This window comes from Triticum dicoccoides, chromosome 2A (assembly GCF_002162155.2).
Source record: "Triticum dicoccoides isolate Atlit2015 ecotype Zavitan chromosome 2A, WEW_v2.0, whole genome shotgun sequence".
NCBI lineage: Eukaryota > Viridiplantae > Streptophyta > Magnoliopsida > Poales > Poaceae > Triticum > Triticum dicoccoides.
The window spans coordinates 573,725,547-573,742,641 of NC_041382.1; the positions used below are offsets into that span (position 1 = coordinate 573,725,547).

At 47.1% G+C, this 17,095-nt stretch overlaps 1 protein-coding gene across 1 annotated transcript; it reads right to left on the bottom strand.

The window, feature by feature from the left end:
- Positions 1-5,270: 5,270 nt before the first annotated feature.
- On the bottom strand, positions 5,271-15,560 carry LOC119355463. The gene is made up of 8 exons (XM_037622267.1): positions 15,474-15,560; positions 13,900-14,133; positions 13,618-13,820; positions 13,025-13,466; positions 12,587-12,946; positions 12,322-12,500; positions 8,976-12,230; positions 5,271-8,141 (listed from the first exon to the last, which is right to left on the bottom strand). Exons 2-8 carry the CDS (start codon positions 14,099-14,101, stop codon positions 5,553-5,555), a joined length of 7,230 nt encoding a protein of 2,409 aa, XP_037478164.1. The 5' UTR covers positions 14,102-14,133; positions 15,474-15,560; the 3' UTR covers positions 5,271-5,552.
- Positions 15,561-17,095: the final 1,535 nt, after the last annotated feature.

Here is a 17,095-nt window from a genome sequence, read left to right on the forward strand (position 1 = left end):
AACAGTCGGCGGCGGCTTTTAATTCTATGGCCATCTTGGCCATCTTGTCTCGGCTCTCGCCATGCGCGGCCTTCTCGGCTTGCAACTCTTCGGCCGCCTTCAAAGCAGCCGCATTACCCAACCTCGCTTGTTCCTTAGCTCGGGCAAGTTCTGCCCGCAAGGCTTCAATAGTGGCAGCTCCATCTGCAGTCACAACATATTAAAGATACTGGCATCATGCTGCTCTTCCTATGTGGCGTTTACCAGATAATGACACTTACCCTGTGCCTCGTCAAGCCTTTTGTTAACAAGCTCGATGTCGGCGTCTGCCACATCCAACTGCCGTTCTAAATGGGCAAACTCGCTAGTCCGGCTAGCCACCGGAGCTTCCATCACCTGCACATAGAGGCAGTATGGTTATTACCTGGGAATATGATCCTCTGTTCGTCGTTGTTTCCAACGACAACCAGAGCCTCAGGGGCTACTATCTACACAGGGCACACCTAGCATGTGCAGGACTATCATACATTCTTTTACGTACCTCAAAGCCTGTCAGTAGACTCATAAAAGCTTCATGCAATCCGCTTTCGGCGGACGATATTCTCTCCATCACCGCGTTCATCAGCACACGGTGTTCATCTGAGATGGCCGCCCGCCCCACCAACTCCCTCAGAACATCCGATCGCACACTAGACGGTGCCGGACTCTTTTGTCTGCTCTCTTCGGGAGCCGGACACTGGGAGCTTCGGGGGTCAATGGGATTATCTTCTGGCCTCACCGGACTCGGAGAGGCCCTCCGCGACGACACTTCAGGGTCGCCCGCTTCCGGAGCGGAGGAGTCCGGAGGAGGCGTTTCGCTCTCCATCATCTCTGGAAGAAGATCCCCCGAAGACGAGCTCATTTGAGAGGGGCTAAGGCCCGAACTGCAAAAATATATGCGGTGGTTATTTTCTCAGAAGAAAAAGATGGCATATCTGTACTATTAAAAGTATTTCCGGTCACTTACGACTCGCGGGAGAACTGATCCCCCCGCGGACATTGTGCGGCAACAGCGCCCCCCAAGGTAGGACCCTCTGTGGGAGACTTCTTCTCCCGTTTGGAAGCTTCAGCTTCCGAATCCTCGGGCACAGTCCTTTTCCTCTTCTGGTCGTCTTCCTTCATGGAGATGCTCGCTCCCTCGGTTAGAATGGGCAGCGTTGGGGGCCCGCGTCCGCCCGCATTATCCTCCACAGTATCTTCCTTCAAGGGCTCCGGGCAAGGTGCGGTCTGGAGCATCTTTTCCAATACCGGATTTTCCAAACCCTCGGGGAGGGGGGCCGAACACCGAATCAACTTCGCCTTTGTTAGCCAGTCCTGGTCAAAAAGCGAACTCTCAGAAATAACTTCGTAACAAAGGAGAGATAGTATGTTCGGCCGGAAGATGCCTTACCTATTCGGCGGCGCGGTTACTACTTAGGCCCACGTCCTCGGTGATTTCCGGACACTCCACCTGAGGTCCGAAGAATGACTTGTACATCTCCTCGTGCGTCAGGCCGAGAAAAATTTGAATGACACGCGGTCCCTCGGGATTGAACTCCCACAGGAGAAGAGGCCGGCGTTTGCAAGGCTGGACTTGACGAACTAGCATAATTTGTATTACCGCAACCAAACTGAAATCTCCATTGAAGAGATCTCGAATGCGGCTTTGCAGTATAGGCATGTCCTTGGCTGGACCCCAGCTCAGACCTCTGCTGATCCATGACATCAGTTGTGGTGGAGGGCCCGAGCGGAAAACAGGGGCGGCCGCCCACTTAGCACTTCTAGGAGCCGTGATGTAGAACCACTCCTGTTGCCACAATTCAGACACCTCTGGGATGGAACCTTTGGCCACGGAGCTCCCATCATCTTGCGTATTGAGGCACCTCCACACGCTGCATGTTGCCCCTCGATCATCTTCGGCTTCACTTCAAAGGTCTTGAGCCATAGGCCAAAGTGAGGGGTAACCCGGAGGAAGGCCTCGCACACAACAATAAATGTCGTGATATGAAGAAAGGAGTCCGAAGCTAGATCATGGAAGTCTAGCCCGTAATAAAACATCAAACCCCTGACGAAAGGATCCAGAGCAAGGCCTAGACCTCGGAGGAAGTGGGAGACGAACACGACGTTCTCGTTGGGTTCGGGGGTGGGGACGGCCTGCCCTCGGGGAGGCAGCCGATGCAAAATCTCGGCGGTCAGATATCTGGCCTCCCTCAACTTTTTGATGTCTTCTTCCGTGATGGAGGAAGGCACCCATCGGCCTTGAAGGCTAGATCCGGACATGACTGAAGGTTCGGAGCACCTGGCCTAAACTTTGGGCGTTTGAGCTTGAGGTGGGGGAAGGATTCGATTGAGCACGGGAGGGAAAAATAAAAGCCTTGTCCCTTTATAAAGAGGATGAATATCAAGCGTCCTTTTCGTGTCCGTTTGGACTTGCCTATAATCTAGGAGTCCTAGAAGCGGTTGGGTTACCCACGCCCGTATTAATGAGAATCCCGGAATAAGGGGACATGATCTCTGCTTTAACAAGACGTGCCAAGGAAACCGCCTCGCATGACGCGCTGAGGTGGGATAATGAAACGACTCGGATAAAGGCTTGGCCGTGGTGTGTCACACTACGGAGTACGTCAGTAGATTAGATTTGTGTAAATATTATTCTCTCTATGGCAATGTGTGGAAACTTATTTTGCAGAGCCGGACATTATCTTTGTATTCAAAATCTTCTATAGAGTACTTGGAGGAGGGACCCGCCTTGCAATGCCGAAGACAATTTGCGTGCCGGACTCGTCGTCATTGAAGCCTGGTTCAGGGGCTACTAACGGAGTCCTGGATTAGGGGGTGTCCGGTTGGCCGGACTATACCTTCAGCCGGACTCCTGGACTATGAAGATACAAGATTGAACACTTCGTCCCGTGTCCGGAAGGGACTTTCCTTGGCGTGGAAGGCAAGCTTGGCGATACGGATATATAGATCTCCTACCATTGTAACCGACTTTGTGTAACCCTAACCCTCTCCGGTGTCTATATAAATCGGAGGGTTTTAGTCCGTAGGACAACATACACAACAACAATCATACCATAGGCTAGCTTCTAGGGTTTAGCCTCTCCGATCTCGTGGTAGATCTACTCTTGTACTACCCATATCATCAATATTAATCAAGCAGGATGTAGGGTTTTACCTCCATCGAGAGGGCCCGAACCTGGGTAAAACTTCGTGTCCCTTGCCTTCTGTTACCATCCGGCCTAGACGCACAATTCGGGACCCCCTACCCGAGATCCGCCGGTTTTGACACCGACAGGAGGTTTCCTAAGGCATGCTACATTCATGGACAAATGTTGGTAAGATCCAAGGAAAATTACTCCCTCCATTCAACAATGTAGTGCGCATAGTTTTTTCTTAAAGTCAAACATCACAAAGTTTAACCAAGTTTATTGATAAAAATATCAACAACAATAATACTCGAGTAGAAAATAATACAATATGAAAGTACTTATTGTATTTTATGTAGTGATATGGATTTGGTATTACATACGTAGATACTTCATTTGGAAAGGGGGTGATGGAGAGAACGCTTGTGGTGGCCACTCTCTCGTTAACTGGGACATGGTTTGTCGACCCAAAGAGCTTAGTGGCCTCGATGTTCTTGACCTCGAGAAATTTGGGCGTGCTCTACGCCCACGTGGGCGTGGTTGAGCTAGCGTGCTCCAGATAGGCCTTGGGTGGGATCCTAGATTCCATGCAATGCGAAGGATTGGGACCTTTTAAGGATGACGACCACTATTATTATGGGAAATGGTTTAAAGGCCAGTTTTTGCTTTTTTGGTTTGATAGATGGCTGGGGGTTTGGCGCCAAGAGATATTGCACCATCGATTTTTTGATTGCAAGGCACAAGAATGGGCGTGTTATGAAGCAGTTGTTGAATGACGGCTGGATGTGTTTCTTAGGCACCATCGAGACCTCCCAAGAACAATGAGTTCGTTGACATATGGATTAAGCTCTAGGATGTTCACCTTGATCCTGCAATTGATGACTTCATTGTGTGGAATGCCTCCTCATCGGGATCGTACTTTGCTTCATCCCCGTACCAGCTCTAGTTTGTTGGAGACACTGTTCTGTTCATCGCTAGTAAAATTTGGAACTGCACGGTGGAGCCAAAATGCAAGTTTTCCATGTGGCTTCTTCATTAGAAGGATCTCACTGCTGACTGGCTCGCCATTCATGACTGGCCTCATGATGAGATTTGCAAGCTTTGCCTCACTGGATGTGAGACGAACGGGCACCTGGCTCGTGAATGTTTTTTCTCTCGAGGCATGTGGGGAATTGTATCGGCATGGCTGTCCATCCCTCACGAGACAACTCATTCCTTTTACTCCCTGGAAGATTGGTGGAAAATGAACATTCTTGGTGGAGATGTGCCTTCTCGCAAGCGATTCGGGCAAGTAGTCACCTATGTTCTGTGGAACGTCTCGAAGGAAAGGAATATGCGGATCTTCAACACCTTCCTGAACGTGCTTGATCTTGCTTACCTCGTCAAGGAAGACCTTGAGTTTGTCCACGTGGATCATGTATTTATTCGTTTGTGTTCGTGTGTCTACAGGTTGGATCCTTCTTATCTAAGATTCTCTTCAACGGCAGTGGTTGCTGATCTGGTGCGTTGGTCCTATAGGGCCTTAGCACGACAACTTTCTGACTGTCTACTACAACAAGTTTTGCCCGGCTCTAGTGAGGGAGGGGCGATGACGGGGGCGCGCCTTCGACTCGCTTCAGTGCTTGTAGTCGTCGCTAGGTGGTCTACAGATCTAGATATAATTTTTATTATTTCTGGTATTCATTGTACTATCAGGATTGACAATGAATAGATTAAAAATTTTATTTAAAAAAAGAAGACCTTGAGCTTGTCCGGTTGGCCTTTGTAGGAGAGATGTAATTCTGTGTGACAACATTTTTTTTCTTTTCCCTTCTTTCTGCTTTTTTCATGTAAGTAATTCTGACACCTTTTATTTCCCCTATCTTGCTTAAATGGGCAGAGAGCCTGCCTTTCCCGTAAAAAAACGAATGGAGTAGCAGCACCATGTATGAAGCATCTATTTTATGCTTGTTTTAGAATAGAGTGTCACCTAGTTGGCTAGGATAGCATGAAGCTATCTAGCCCACCCGAGTTCAAGTCATAAAGTGACCCGTGATGCTTAGAGTTTCTTCTATAAAAATATGCCTTCAAGGGCTAGTTCTAGATAGCCTCGTTTTTTTTAATTCTACACCTGCCCATGCTCTTTTGTATGTCAGCAGTTGAGTCTGTTGACCCAGTGATCATCCCAACTTCTCGAGACGGCACTGAGGCAGCGGCCACGATAGTGGTGGTGATGAACTTATTATTTCATTTCCATACTACGTACTACAATCGATTTATTTCTTCTTTTAGCAGCCACCTGTCGCCGTTGATCTTTATCACTGCTGCTACAAGATCCTACGTATAGGCGGCATACCGAGAGAGCGGCAGCTAGCTGAAACCAAAAGCAGTAAGTAATCCACGCATGCGCATGCTTCTCGCGCTTACGGCCTATAGCTTGTGCCTGACGATCTCCTCCTTCATGGCCAGGCACAGGGCGCCCAGGTAGCCGCCGTCCTCCACCTTCACGCCCGGCATCGCCACCGCCCGGCTGCCCACGAACCCGTCCTCCCCGACGTGGACCCTGCCGAACTTCACCTTCCCGGCCTCGCCCTCGTACACGTGCCCGAACAGCAGCGCGTTGTGGCCCACGCTCGCGCCCCGCTCCAGGTGCACCATCTCCGGGTTCAGCAGCGCGCCCATCGAGTCCACGTACACCCCATCCGCCACGGCCACCGAGGAACCCATCGTCCGCGTCCACGCCGCGAACAGCACCGACCCGCACGTCAGCTCCGCGAAGTACTCCGCCGTCGCCGTCCGTATGGCCTGCCAGACCGTGTCCAGGAACACCTGCGGCGCCCAGATGTGCACCGCGTCGCCCTCGCCCCTCACGCCGACCAGGACCCACTTTGCCGCGGCGCATGTCGCCATGGCGGCCAACCCCGACACCGCCCAGAAGACCGGCAGCAGCCAGTATAGCTGCGTGCCGGTGGCCCCGGCGACGGCAAGGAGGCCCCGGAATGGGAGGAAGATGACCAGGCCCAGGACGAAGTATGGCACCAGCGTTTGCAGCAGCGGCTGGCACAGCGTGGCCCAGAGCGCCTTGTACCATGTCCTAGCCAGGGTCACCTTGGTCTCGCTGGCATTGGCGGTGTCGGATCTTGTGTGCATGGCGGCGGCCACTGGGCACCCCGACAGGTTGATCTTGGTGTCGGACTGCTCCAGGAACGCCGCCCATGACGCGGGCAGTGGCTCGCCGTTCCGCAGGCGTTGGCATATCTCGTAAATCAGCGAGCGCCCGTGGTCGATGGACGCGCTCTGCTTGCAGGACGACGCCGGGATGACGTCCACCTCTTGGCACCGGAGGAAGGGGTTGAACTCGAGCATCTCCGTCTCCTCTGCTGGGAGATTTTTGTCGATGCTTATCTCTCCGATGTCAATGTACGGGAACTCCTCCTCGTCCCATGGCCGCGTGCAGTCAAGGGCGACATCACAGGTGGCGTCGTCGGAGGGGACCTCCCTGAGTTGCAGTTGGAAGACGTAGCGCACCCCGTCTGGAACTTCCACCCTCCGATGGAAGTCGTCGGCGAGGAAGAGTAAAGGGCGTGTGTCACTCTCATCTCTTGGGATTGCACCGGTCTCCGGCGGCAAGATACCCCTTGGCACCACCTGACCGGACTCCTCCGGTATGTCTTGATCAACTGGACGAAGCTTGAATTTTGCATACATCTCCTTCCCTTCGTCGAACCGCAGCAACCGGCATATGTTGGAGTAGTAATGCAGCTCGGTGTACGAGTTGGTGTCCCGCAGGGAGCCCCAGACAGCATCCCGGACGTGTGGAGCACGCTTGACATGCTCTTCCCTCGCTGGCAAGCCACAAACCAGCCAAGTGGCGAAGTCGGCGATTGTGCGTGCATAAAATGCTTTGCCACTCTTCAAAGTAAGGTCCAGAAGAGGCACCTCGCCATCGTCGGAGAGAATGCGCACTGCTGCACCACGCGCGTCGAGCCTGGCATCATCATCTGCACTGAGGCTATTACTGTGTCGAACGATTACTGGAAAAGACTTGCCGGCGCCAAATATCTTGTGCTTGAGCAAAGATGGAATGTCCTCGTACATCTTCAGGACCCCCCGCCCGCTTACGCCAATGCGGTGGAAGTACCTTGACTTGACGTTCATGGTGGTGATTGCCAAGTTCGCCGAGAGGTTCCCGACGATCTTCTTGTACATTGGGTCCATCATTTCAATCCTCTCATCTTCTGCAAGCAAGGTGTTCTTCACCATGGTCAGAGATTGTGCCCCAACATAGATACCGCCTCGCTGGAGAAGAGAATGTTCTGGTGCCACAGAAAGTGCTCCAAGGATGACATTCCCTTGGAGGACTGAGCCAGGGAGGAGCAAGCTGCCACTACCAATGATGGTGTTCTCCTGGATCTTTATCTCCGCACCAGTAAACCCCTTACTGGAGTAGAACCCTGGAACAATGTGGCAGAAATCACCTAGATGGACCCCATCACCGATATTGATCAGTTCAGGATTCGCCACTGGATCAATGGACCGGATAGAGCAATGCCTGCCAATCTTTGCACCAAGAAGCCTCAAGTACATGCAGAATGCTTCAGTTCCAGATAACATCTTTGCAAATCTGAGGTGCACAGCGATGTTTATACGCCGCTGGATCAAGCTTGTCATGTGGTTTTGCTTGGTTCCCGGCCTTGTGGCAAGGGCTGTGTTGACCACACTTGTAAGAAGACTGAGGATGACACCGTAGCTCAAGTAGGCGAAGGCGATGGAGAGAGCAAATGTCAATGCGCTTGTGGGCGTCTCCCGCACAATCACAGGGTAAGCAGCGAGGGCAGCTGGTAACCAGTGGAACGCGCCCGCAATGCATGCAAAAGAGAAGTGCTGAGGTGAAGCCTCAGTGCCAGAGAAGTGAATGTACAACGTGTAGACGGTTGCACTTGATAGAGCACCTAGCACCGCAACCGCATAGATGCAAACCAGGTGTTCAAGAAGCATGTTTGCTTTCCCTGTTTCTTCCTGCACGAAATGGAGACAGTCACATAACAGCTCAATTACATGAACTTGTATTTGCCCACTAACGTATGCCTTTAGCTGTATCACCTAGCTAAAACTTGCAGAGAAGCATTTCTGGACCTATGTCCAGTGGCTCTTACAGTCTATTCCACTTGATCATTTTGTTTAAAGAGATTTAAATATATATTGTCAGGTTTAAAAGATAAGTCCATAGAAAATGAGTATGGCTAGCACCGGGGAACAAGAAATAGATTGAATTGTATGAATGGCTAAGCAAGAGCCATTGAATTATAAGTACTATATCATCCCCTTGGTGTATACCCTGTATTATTAGCAAAAGTCCCAAAATTGCATCCAACGGTCCCGACCATTGGTTCCGCTGCTCATAGGTTCAGTGAAACATTTATGTCCCTACTCATGTGTCAGCCACTAATTTGATATTACCTCTACCAAATAAACAATAGTACTTCCATTCGGATAATATCCTAGAAAGTGTAAAGTCAAACTTCACTAAATTTGACTATTAATTCATAAAATCCATTGAATTGGTCAAGTGAGCATATAATAAAACTTGATTATCATAAATAAATACTTCACAATTTCATAAATGTTCACTAACATATCCACATAAAAATTAGCGGCCAAAGCATCATATTGAAGAGTCTACATCCATGTCCAAGATGTCATCTATTTACGAACGGAGGGAGTATAACTAAGGGTAGGCGACTTCATGATGGTATAATGTAGAGTAAGAACACCGGTGAAGCATGAGGAGCCAATTTGTCATCTAGTTACTAAGAATTTTAGCAATGTATGAAATACAGATATTCCAATTACCTTCATGTATGCAGAAGTTCTCTTGTTCTGATACACTGATTTCCCTGGCTCAGTTTTTTGCAGTGGTGGGACCATAGCACCATCATCCACAACGGTGCCCTTTTGAAGCACCGCATAAGGACCAATGGAGGCCTCACGACCGATTCTGACACGCCTAAAACTCAGCACTTCATTACGGACTTCATGCCCCTGGATGAGAACACCTTCTGCAATCACTGCACCATTTGCAACCACTAACAAGGATGGGTCAGTGATGTCTACTGTGTCAATAACAACAGATGACCCAATTCGAGCCCCTTGCATCTTGAACCAATAATTCAAGAAGATTGTTCCCTTTAGATGCACAGCTAGCATCTTTGCAGCAAACCCTTGAGCCTTGTTCAGTGCCCACCATTTAACAAAGTCAACTGACCATATCGAAACATCAGGGGTCAGACCATAATTTGGCTGAAGGAGTGACTTCCCCAAGATAGACAATGATAAGGAGGTGAGCAAGACATAACAAATCCAAGCAATAGGTGCCATGACCAACGAACCAAGATAGGTCATCACTGATGCTTCAACCAGACTGACCGGGTAGAGCACGCTCATGTATGCCAAACTTGCAAGGTATGCTGGAAGTAGCAACATGAAACACACATAGGTAAGGGCCAGGAGTTGGAGAATCCCAGTAGCAAGCACACTGAAATCTGCACTGACATCTACCAAACTCTCATCCTCAGTAGAGCAAGATACATCAGATGGCAAAAGTGGTTGTGACTTGGGCAACAACTTCTCCAAAAAGCTAGCAAGCTCAGAAATACAGCTTGCTGCAAAGATGTCAATCGCTCCAACAGGAGTACCAAGAAAATCTGAGAGCTTCTGTGCTGCTCGGACCACAGCAATTGAATCAAAACCATATGAAGGTAGGCTGCCTGTTGGAGAAATTTTATCCTTTGGAATACCTGATTGATCTGATACTATCTGTGTCAGAAACTCAATGATCTCCCTCGAGCTTTTCCCCTGGCTGTTGGGATGATGTGTCAACTTTGGTTGTGACTTACTCAACAAATTCTCCAAGAAGCTAGCAAGCTCAGAAATGCAGCTTGCAGCAAAGATATCAATGGCTCCAACAGGAATACCGAGAAAATCTGAGAGCTTCTGAGCTGCTCGAACCACTGCAATCGAATCAAAGCCATAAGAAGGTAGGCTTCCTGTTGGAGAAATTTTGTCCTTTGGAATACCTGATTGATCTGATACTAACTGTGTCAGAAACTCAGTTATCTGCTTGGAGTTTTTCACTTTGCTTTCTGACTGGGGATGGATGGTGGGATCAACAGTCTGCTTCAAGAATGACCTCCTTCTCTCCATGCCGGTTCCTGTTGTGAGAGACCGGAATAGACTCCTCCTAGATGGACGATTACCATTAGCCAAACTAAGACTGTTGTCAACAAACTGCTTCATGCATTCAAATCTCCGTATCTTCCCAGATGTTGTCTTGGATATGGTTCTAGGCTTGATAAGCTTGACCGATGCAACAGTTACACCATGCTCCTCCGCCACACGTGTTTTGATGTTGTCAATGATTTCTTCAGAGATTGTCTTACCCTCCCTAACCTCTGCAATCACGACAAGTCCAACCTGATCAGAAGAATCAGGAATTGAGATGCCTTTCTGAGTCAGAACTTCCTCTGAGACACCAACAACAGCACAACATCCTGGTCGGAGGACATCGGAAGAATTTTCCACCGTCTTCTCTACATCTGCAGAATAAATATTTCTGCCAGCAACAATGATTAGATCTTTGATCCTTCCAGTAATAAAAAGTTTGCTGTCAATGATCCGCCCTAAATCACCGGTTCTTGTGAACTTCTTGTTGGGGTGGTTCTTGAGCTGATTGCAGAAAGTTTTCTGGCTCATTTCCTGGTTGCCCCAATAACCAACTCCAGAACTAGGACTGCTGATCCATATCTCACCCTCAGTACCATCTTGATGCTCAGTCAAAGAGTCTGCGTCAACAATTCTGATGTCAATATCTGGATCATCTTGCTCAATATACCCACAACAAATTCTTCCTTGCATATCTATGAAGACCGGCTTACATTCACCAAAGGCACAACAAACATAGACACAGTTCTCAGCCAGCCCATATCCAGGTGCAAGAACGCCTTCAGAAAGGCCCAAAGGTTGAGTCAACTCTATGAACCTTCTGACAGTTTTTTGCCTTACTGGTTCTGCTGCAATCATGAGGAAGATCATTGAAGAGAGGTCATATACTTTGCTCTTCTCGGCTTCAAGCCTTCTTATCACGAGTTCAAATGCAAAGTTTGGACCTGCACTATGGGTTCCATGGTAGTCACTGATTGTTTGCAGCCACAGGAGGGGGTTCCTGATGAATGTCATCGGCGAGAATAGAATGGAAGTTCCTCCACTTACAAGAGCAGTGAAAATACCCCCTATTAGTCCCATGTCATGGTACTGTGGAAGCCAACTGATAAGGACGGTTTTTGAGGTACTTTGATACCGCTTCTTCATCATCTTCACATTGTGGATTAGTCCTCCATGTGTTATCATCACCCCCTTGGCATCGCCAGTGGAACCCGAAGTGAACTGCAGAAAGCACAAGTCACTTGGCTGGGGCTTGGTCATCATAGATAAAGCATTGTCTGAGTTGAAGGTGTCTGGACTTCGCCGGTAGTTCTTGATCCATGACTCGGTGTGAATCCACGGGAGGTCAGGCCACTGCGCAGAGCATTTCTGATTCTTTGCTAGAGTGACAATGTTCTTGACATAACCTGCACGTACGGCAGCATGGTACGAAGAAGTTGACAGAATTGCCACAGCGCTGCACACTTTAGAGACGTTCTCAACTTTGAGAAGTGCTTGCCCACCCATTTGCATTGGATCAGGGGGAATAACTGGGACTGGTATAACTCCTGCTCTAATGCACCCAAAGAATGCATCAATAAACTCCAGACCTGGGAGGTGAATAAGGATAACTCTGTCACCAGGCTTGATAATAGGCTTCATGCTTGTCAATAGTTTGTGTGCAATGTGAGATGCATTCTCATGAAGTTCCTGGTAGGTTCTTCGGTTCATGATTTTTCCTTCTTCATTAATCCAAGTATAGATGACATTTTCCTTGGTGACCCTGTGAGTTCCCCAATATTGCAAGTATCCATCCAGGGATGGAAGGTCGGGAAATTCAACACCTTCAAGCTCACCAAGATCTCTAGGAGGTGAAGGGTTGCTGTTGCGGGACAGAGAAAATAGTCTCTGTGTAAACAAGAATTGAAAAGCATAAGCACGATTCGTCTCATATATGCAATTCTTCTCATATATATCATGACAATATTTTCTAACTCACCTTGACATAAGGAGTTACGGTTTGCTCAACATCGATGGCAAAGTGTTTACAAACAGCCGCAATGGAGTATGAAGCATTTCTTTCGGTAAGCTCAAATGCTAGCAGACCTCCGACATAGTAAGTGTTCTGAAAGCCTTGCAACTCAGATTCAAGCCTCTCATAGAATCCATCTTTCATGTCTGCAATAGAATAAATTATCACAGTCGGAATATGGAAAAGGTAAATAGAAGACTTGGCCATCGGTGACATTGCTATTATGCTATACCTTCACTGTTAACATGAGGGAAATACTTGAATCGACGCTGCAAAAGCACATTCTGAGCAGTGCCTCCCATAGAACTCACGATGTCCGTCACACATTTAGCCACATATGAACCGTTGATGTCTGCTGAATTCCCATAAGACCAGAACAAGAAAATGTCCGTGCCATCAAAGAACTTTTGCATTGCCACTGGATGCCCTATTGTTGCTGGATCCTCCATGAATTCTCCAAAGTAGTAAAATCCCTTTGGCATGTGCTCAAATCCATTGATCTTAACAACAGTAGTATAGTAGTCCACTGTCTGTACCTTACTGAATAGTTCTCTCTCGAGATCATTCAGTTCCACCACTTCACTTTCTCCATCTGAACAAAAGAGCATACAAACTAATCAGACAGCTGAAACGCAGACTTCAAACAAAGTTGAAAATAAATCACGCTTACCAGTGAGACTAGAAGATCGATATGTATTGCCATTTTTAAAAGCAAGAGCACCTGAGAATATAATTTTGTCAAACTCCATAACTTGTTTGTCACCATTGTCCTTCTTAATGGTTACACTTGCACCATCGCTGCTGCGCCTGACTCTCAAAACCTCCGTGCCACAAAGAACTTCAAATGGTAATGACTGACTAAGTTTCTCCCACATGTTCATGTAGCCATGCTTGAAACGTCGGATTTTGCCAGCCATAGAGGTTCTAGTGAATTCTTGAATGAAAGCATAGGGCATGTCTTGAACAAAACCATAGCCAGAAGCCGTGTATCCATATGCTACAGATTTCGGAACTGAATTTATCCCATGCTGCCTCAAAAACTGAGGAGTTGGGTCAGAAGCCAATCCACTGAGAGCATGGATGCCCACTCGGCCTGAATTATTTGCTTCATCCTATAAGAATTACCAAAAGGCATACATGTAAACAATAGAGTGGGTGTCATAAAGGTAAAACTAGACCCACATATTCATAACTTCTTAACTGAACTTAATCTATAACTTTATACTTAGTTATTTGTAATCACACTTTACACAAAGAGCTGACCTGTAGTTTTAGCGTCAGAGATACCATGGATACATAGTCCTCAGCTACTTCAAGATCTCGAATATTTCCAGTTTGGCTGTCGATCAGAGCAAGCTTGTGTGAATCCATCTCCTCGAATTCAGCTCCTACCTCTTTTGCCAGGTGAGTTATAGCAGGCGCACTGTTTGCTGCTATAACTTGTCCTCCCAAGTCATATGTTCTTCCTGAATACAGTTGTCACTGATAACTACAACAGTGCAGAAAATGGTAACTAAATAGGAGTGCAGTCAGTAAGTAACTCACCTTCTATGTCAATGGACTCGCACATCCCTGAAACAGTCTTGCATTTCTCAAACACGGTTACATTGCAGTACCCAAGTTTAGCTAGTGCGTAGGCTGCTGATAAGCCACTTGGCCCTGCTCCCACTATGCCAATTCTAGTGTCTATTGGCAAACTTGGATGCAACTTAGAGAATTTATCATCTATTGATTTCTTTGGGTCCATTTTCGAACAGCTGTGGCCCTTGACAAATCAACCTGTCAAATTTGTATAAATAGTCGTGACATTAACATCTTGAACATTATTTTTTTATATAAAAGCATATGTACAGATAGGCAAAATATCTTGTGGGCATGCTGACTTGCATTCCCTTTAACAAATTAACACTTGAACATATAACTTCAGGTATGTCAGCCTCCATCTTAGTTAACATAGCAACTAGTCCACAGAAAATTGTAAAGTTGCTTCCTCATCTGAAATGTCAATCATATACATTGCAAGGAATGTATATAGCTATTTTAAATACTGGCTGAAATGCATATACCTATTTAAAATACTAGCTTGATGACCATCAAGGAATGACTAATTAATGATTATCAAGTGGTTGTAACCTCAATTCATATGGCATGGTGATTAGGAAACATGATTTATTTTTTTACTGGAGCATATAAGAAAACTTCGAAATGGCCATAAGAACCAGAAAAATAATACTACTGTAATAACATAGGAGAAGCTGTCTAAAAATAGGTTTGCTCACTAGGACAAGATAGGAATATGATAACATATGTTCACTCTCCGAAAATCAGTTTGATAAGCATGTGTATACAATATGCGCGACAATACAAAATAAACAAAATCATGACGATATTCCTGCTGAAGATTTTACTCGTCTTCGTCGGAAAACTCCGGCCAGAACCTAACAGTACTTGATCCGACAATCTTAAATTCTCAAATAACCTAACAGTACTTGATCCGACAACCTTAAATTCTCAATAAACCAAATCATGATGTTCATTGGCAGAGTTTCAACCACTGATGATGATGCTATTCTTCATGAATGTTTTACTCATCTTCGACAGAAAACTCTGGCCAGAACCTAACTGTACTGGATCCAAGAACCTTAAATTTCTCAAGAAATCAAAGAAAAAATGGCTTGGTTCTTACGTAACTGGAATCGGAGGCATAGGTAGCAGCGAAGTAAATGCACTGATCAAATGCAAAAAGATAGGCAACAATAAGGAAGAAGGGAGGAGCAGAGGAAGGTGCAGCATACATGTCAGGCACGCAGCACTTGCACACTGCATTACCATGGCATTGCATCGACGAACTAAACAACCCTGAACCCTCCTCCATAAACCCAAATAAGTAAAAAAAGAAAAACCACCTCACAAAGACATGCTTATTTACTGAAGGATTTACTGAAGAAATGTAAATGAGGAATGGTACTCACTGCCTCGGATCACATGTCCAGGCCCAGAACACAACCAACTACGCAGGCAGGCACAGGCTAGCAGCACGATGCGGAGGCAAATATGACTGGCAGGAATGGAGCAGGCAGAGACAGGGTCGTCGTTCAAGGTGGAGGGGGGGGAGTTACCTCTCTGGTGGTCGGGCGGGCGTCCGGGGTGCAGGAACCGGCGGCGTGGCGCCAAATGGCAGCTCCTCTCGCAGGCGCGGGCTCCCTCCGGGTGGGGGTGTGCCATTGGCGCCGTGACGCCTTAAATACTGCCCATATTCCGCGCCGCGGCCAAGGGCGTGGCGACAAACCGGAGGGCGGAAGCGCTGGGTCTCGGCGACGGCGACCCCGCGGAGGGAGGGACGGGGGTTTGGTTGGTGTTTTGTTACCGCCGCCTAGGAAATGGGCGCGCATATTCTTCTCCGTATCCGTATGCCCCGGAAATTACCGGCGCGGTGACGCTGGGGCGGGGTTGGTGTCTCCGCCGGCGGGCGCAGCCCGCCCGTAGGTTTTCGAGGAGGACAGGGAAGGGGCACGGTAAAAAAAAAAGGTTCTCGTTCTGATCCTCAACCGGGCAAGGGAAAAGAGACATCTCTTGTACGTACACGGTAATTTTGACACCACGCAAAATTTTGACGCCGTCCACATTTTGTAGTGCCGACCCTACGTAGGAGTACTATACACAACCAGTCCAGCACGCCAACTCGGTCGCCAAGTCGGAGCCGGCGTGCCACGTCAGATGCAACCACGTGTCAAGCTTCTGCTTCGCCAAGGCCAGTGGGGCCCAGTGTCCGGGACTGCATGTGCGTCGGCCACGACGTCGTCAACCATGCAGTAGCACTACTCTTTTTTTTATGATGATGGTGATGATTAGGATGCAGTGGTGCTTACTATTCTTCTCGCGCGGGGCGATCACGTACCGGTAACTAAAATGCACGGACACGGAGCTTAGGGCATGTACAATGATTGGTAAAATAGTTTTATCTTAAGTTTTATATATAATTTAGAGATGACAAAAAAATATCTATAATAGAACATTTTTTAGCTTTTATCTTCAATAACTAGTCATTCCTAAAAACGTGGTGAGATATGTTGTGTTAAGAGATTATTTTTTGTCTTACGAATTCTCTCTCCTCCACCTCATCATTTATTCTATATGACACTTTTAATATAGTATCATTGTACGTACCTTTATTCACGTAGAATTGCCAGTTCCAACAGGTAAAACGCAACTTGAGTTTAATCCAACCCGGACTGGTGCTTTCAAGTAGTAGAGCATAGAAACTTCATGTCGGACACAAGGCAGACATGCAGCCGGCACATTTGGAGAAATGGTGCAATTTTTTGACTGTCTGATACTAGTAATATATATAGGCCTTATTTTCCCCTAAAAAATATAGGCATTATTTTCTTGACACACCGTGGCCTTCTCAAGTTGTCATGTGCTAAAAAGAACTGTATTATATCAACTAAAAAAGGAACTGTATATCAGATCGACGTTGCTTCAGTTGATATAGAAGTATTCTTATTTTAGATTATTTTTTTGGAGGGGTTCTTATTTTAGATGAAACAAGGCAAAATGAGATGGACCGTTATGTTAGTTATAGTGTCACCCGCCAAGGGGCAGAATTATATAACTCAAATCAACCACAAATAGTCTTCGCGGAATAAAATAGGGTTCTTGCGTTCATCTCAGCATTTGCCATAAAATACAACAAGTAATATATTAGGGGGAAAACAATAAGTAATATGCAATTTTTCTT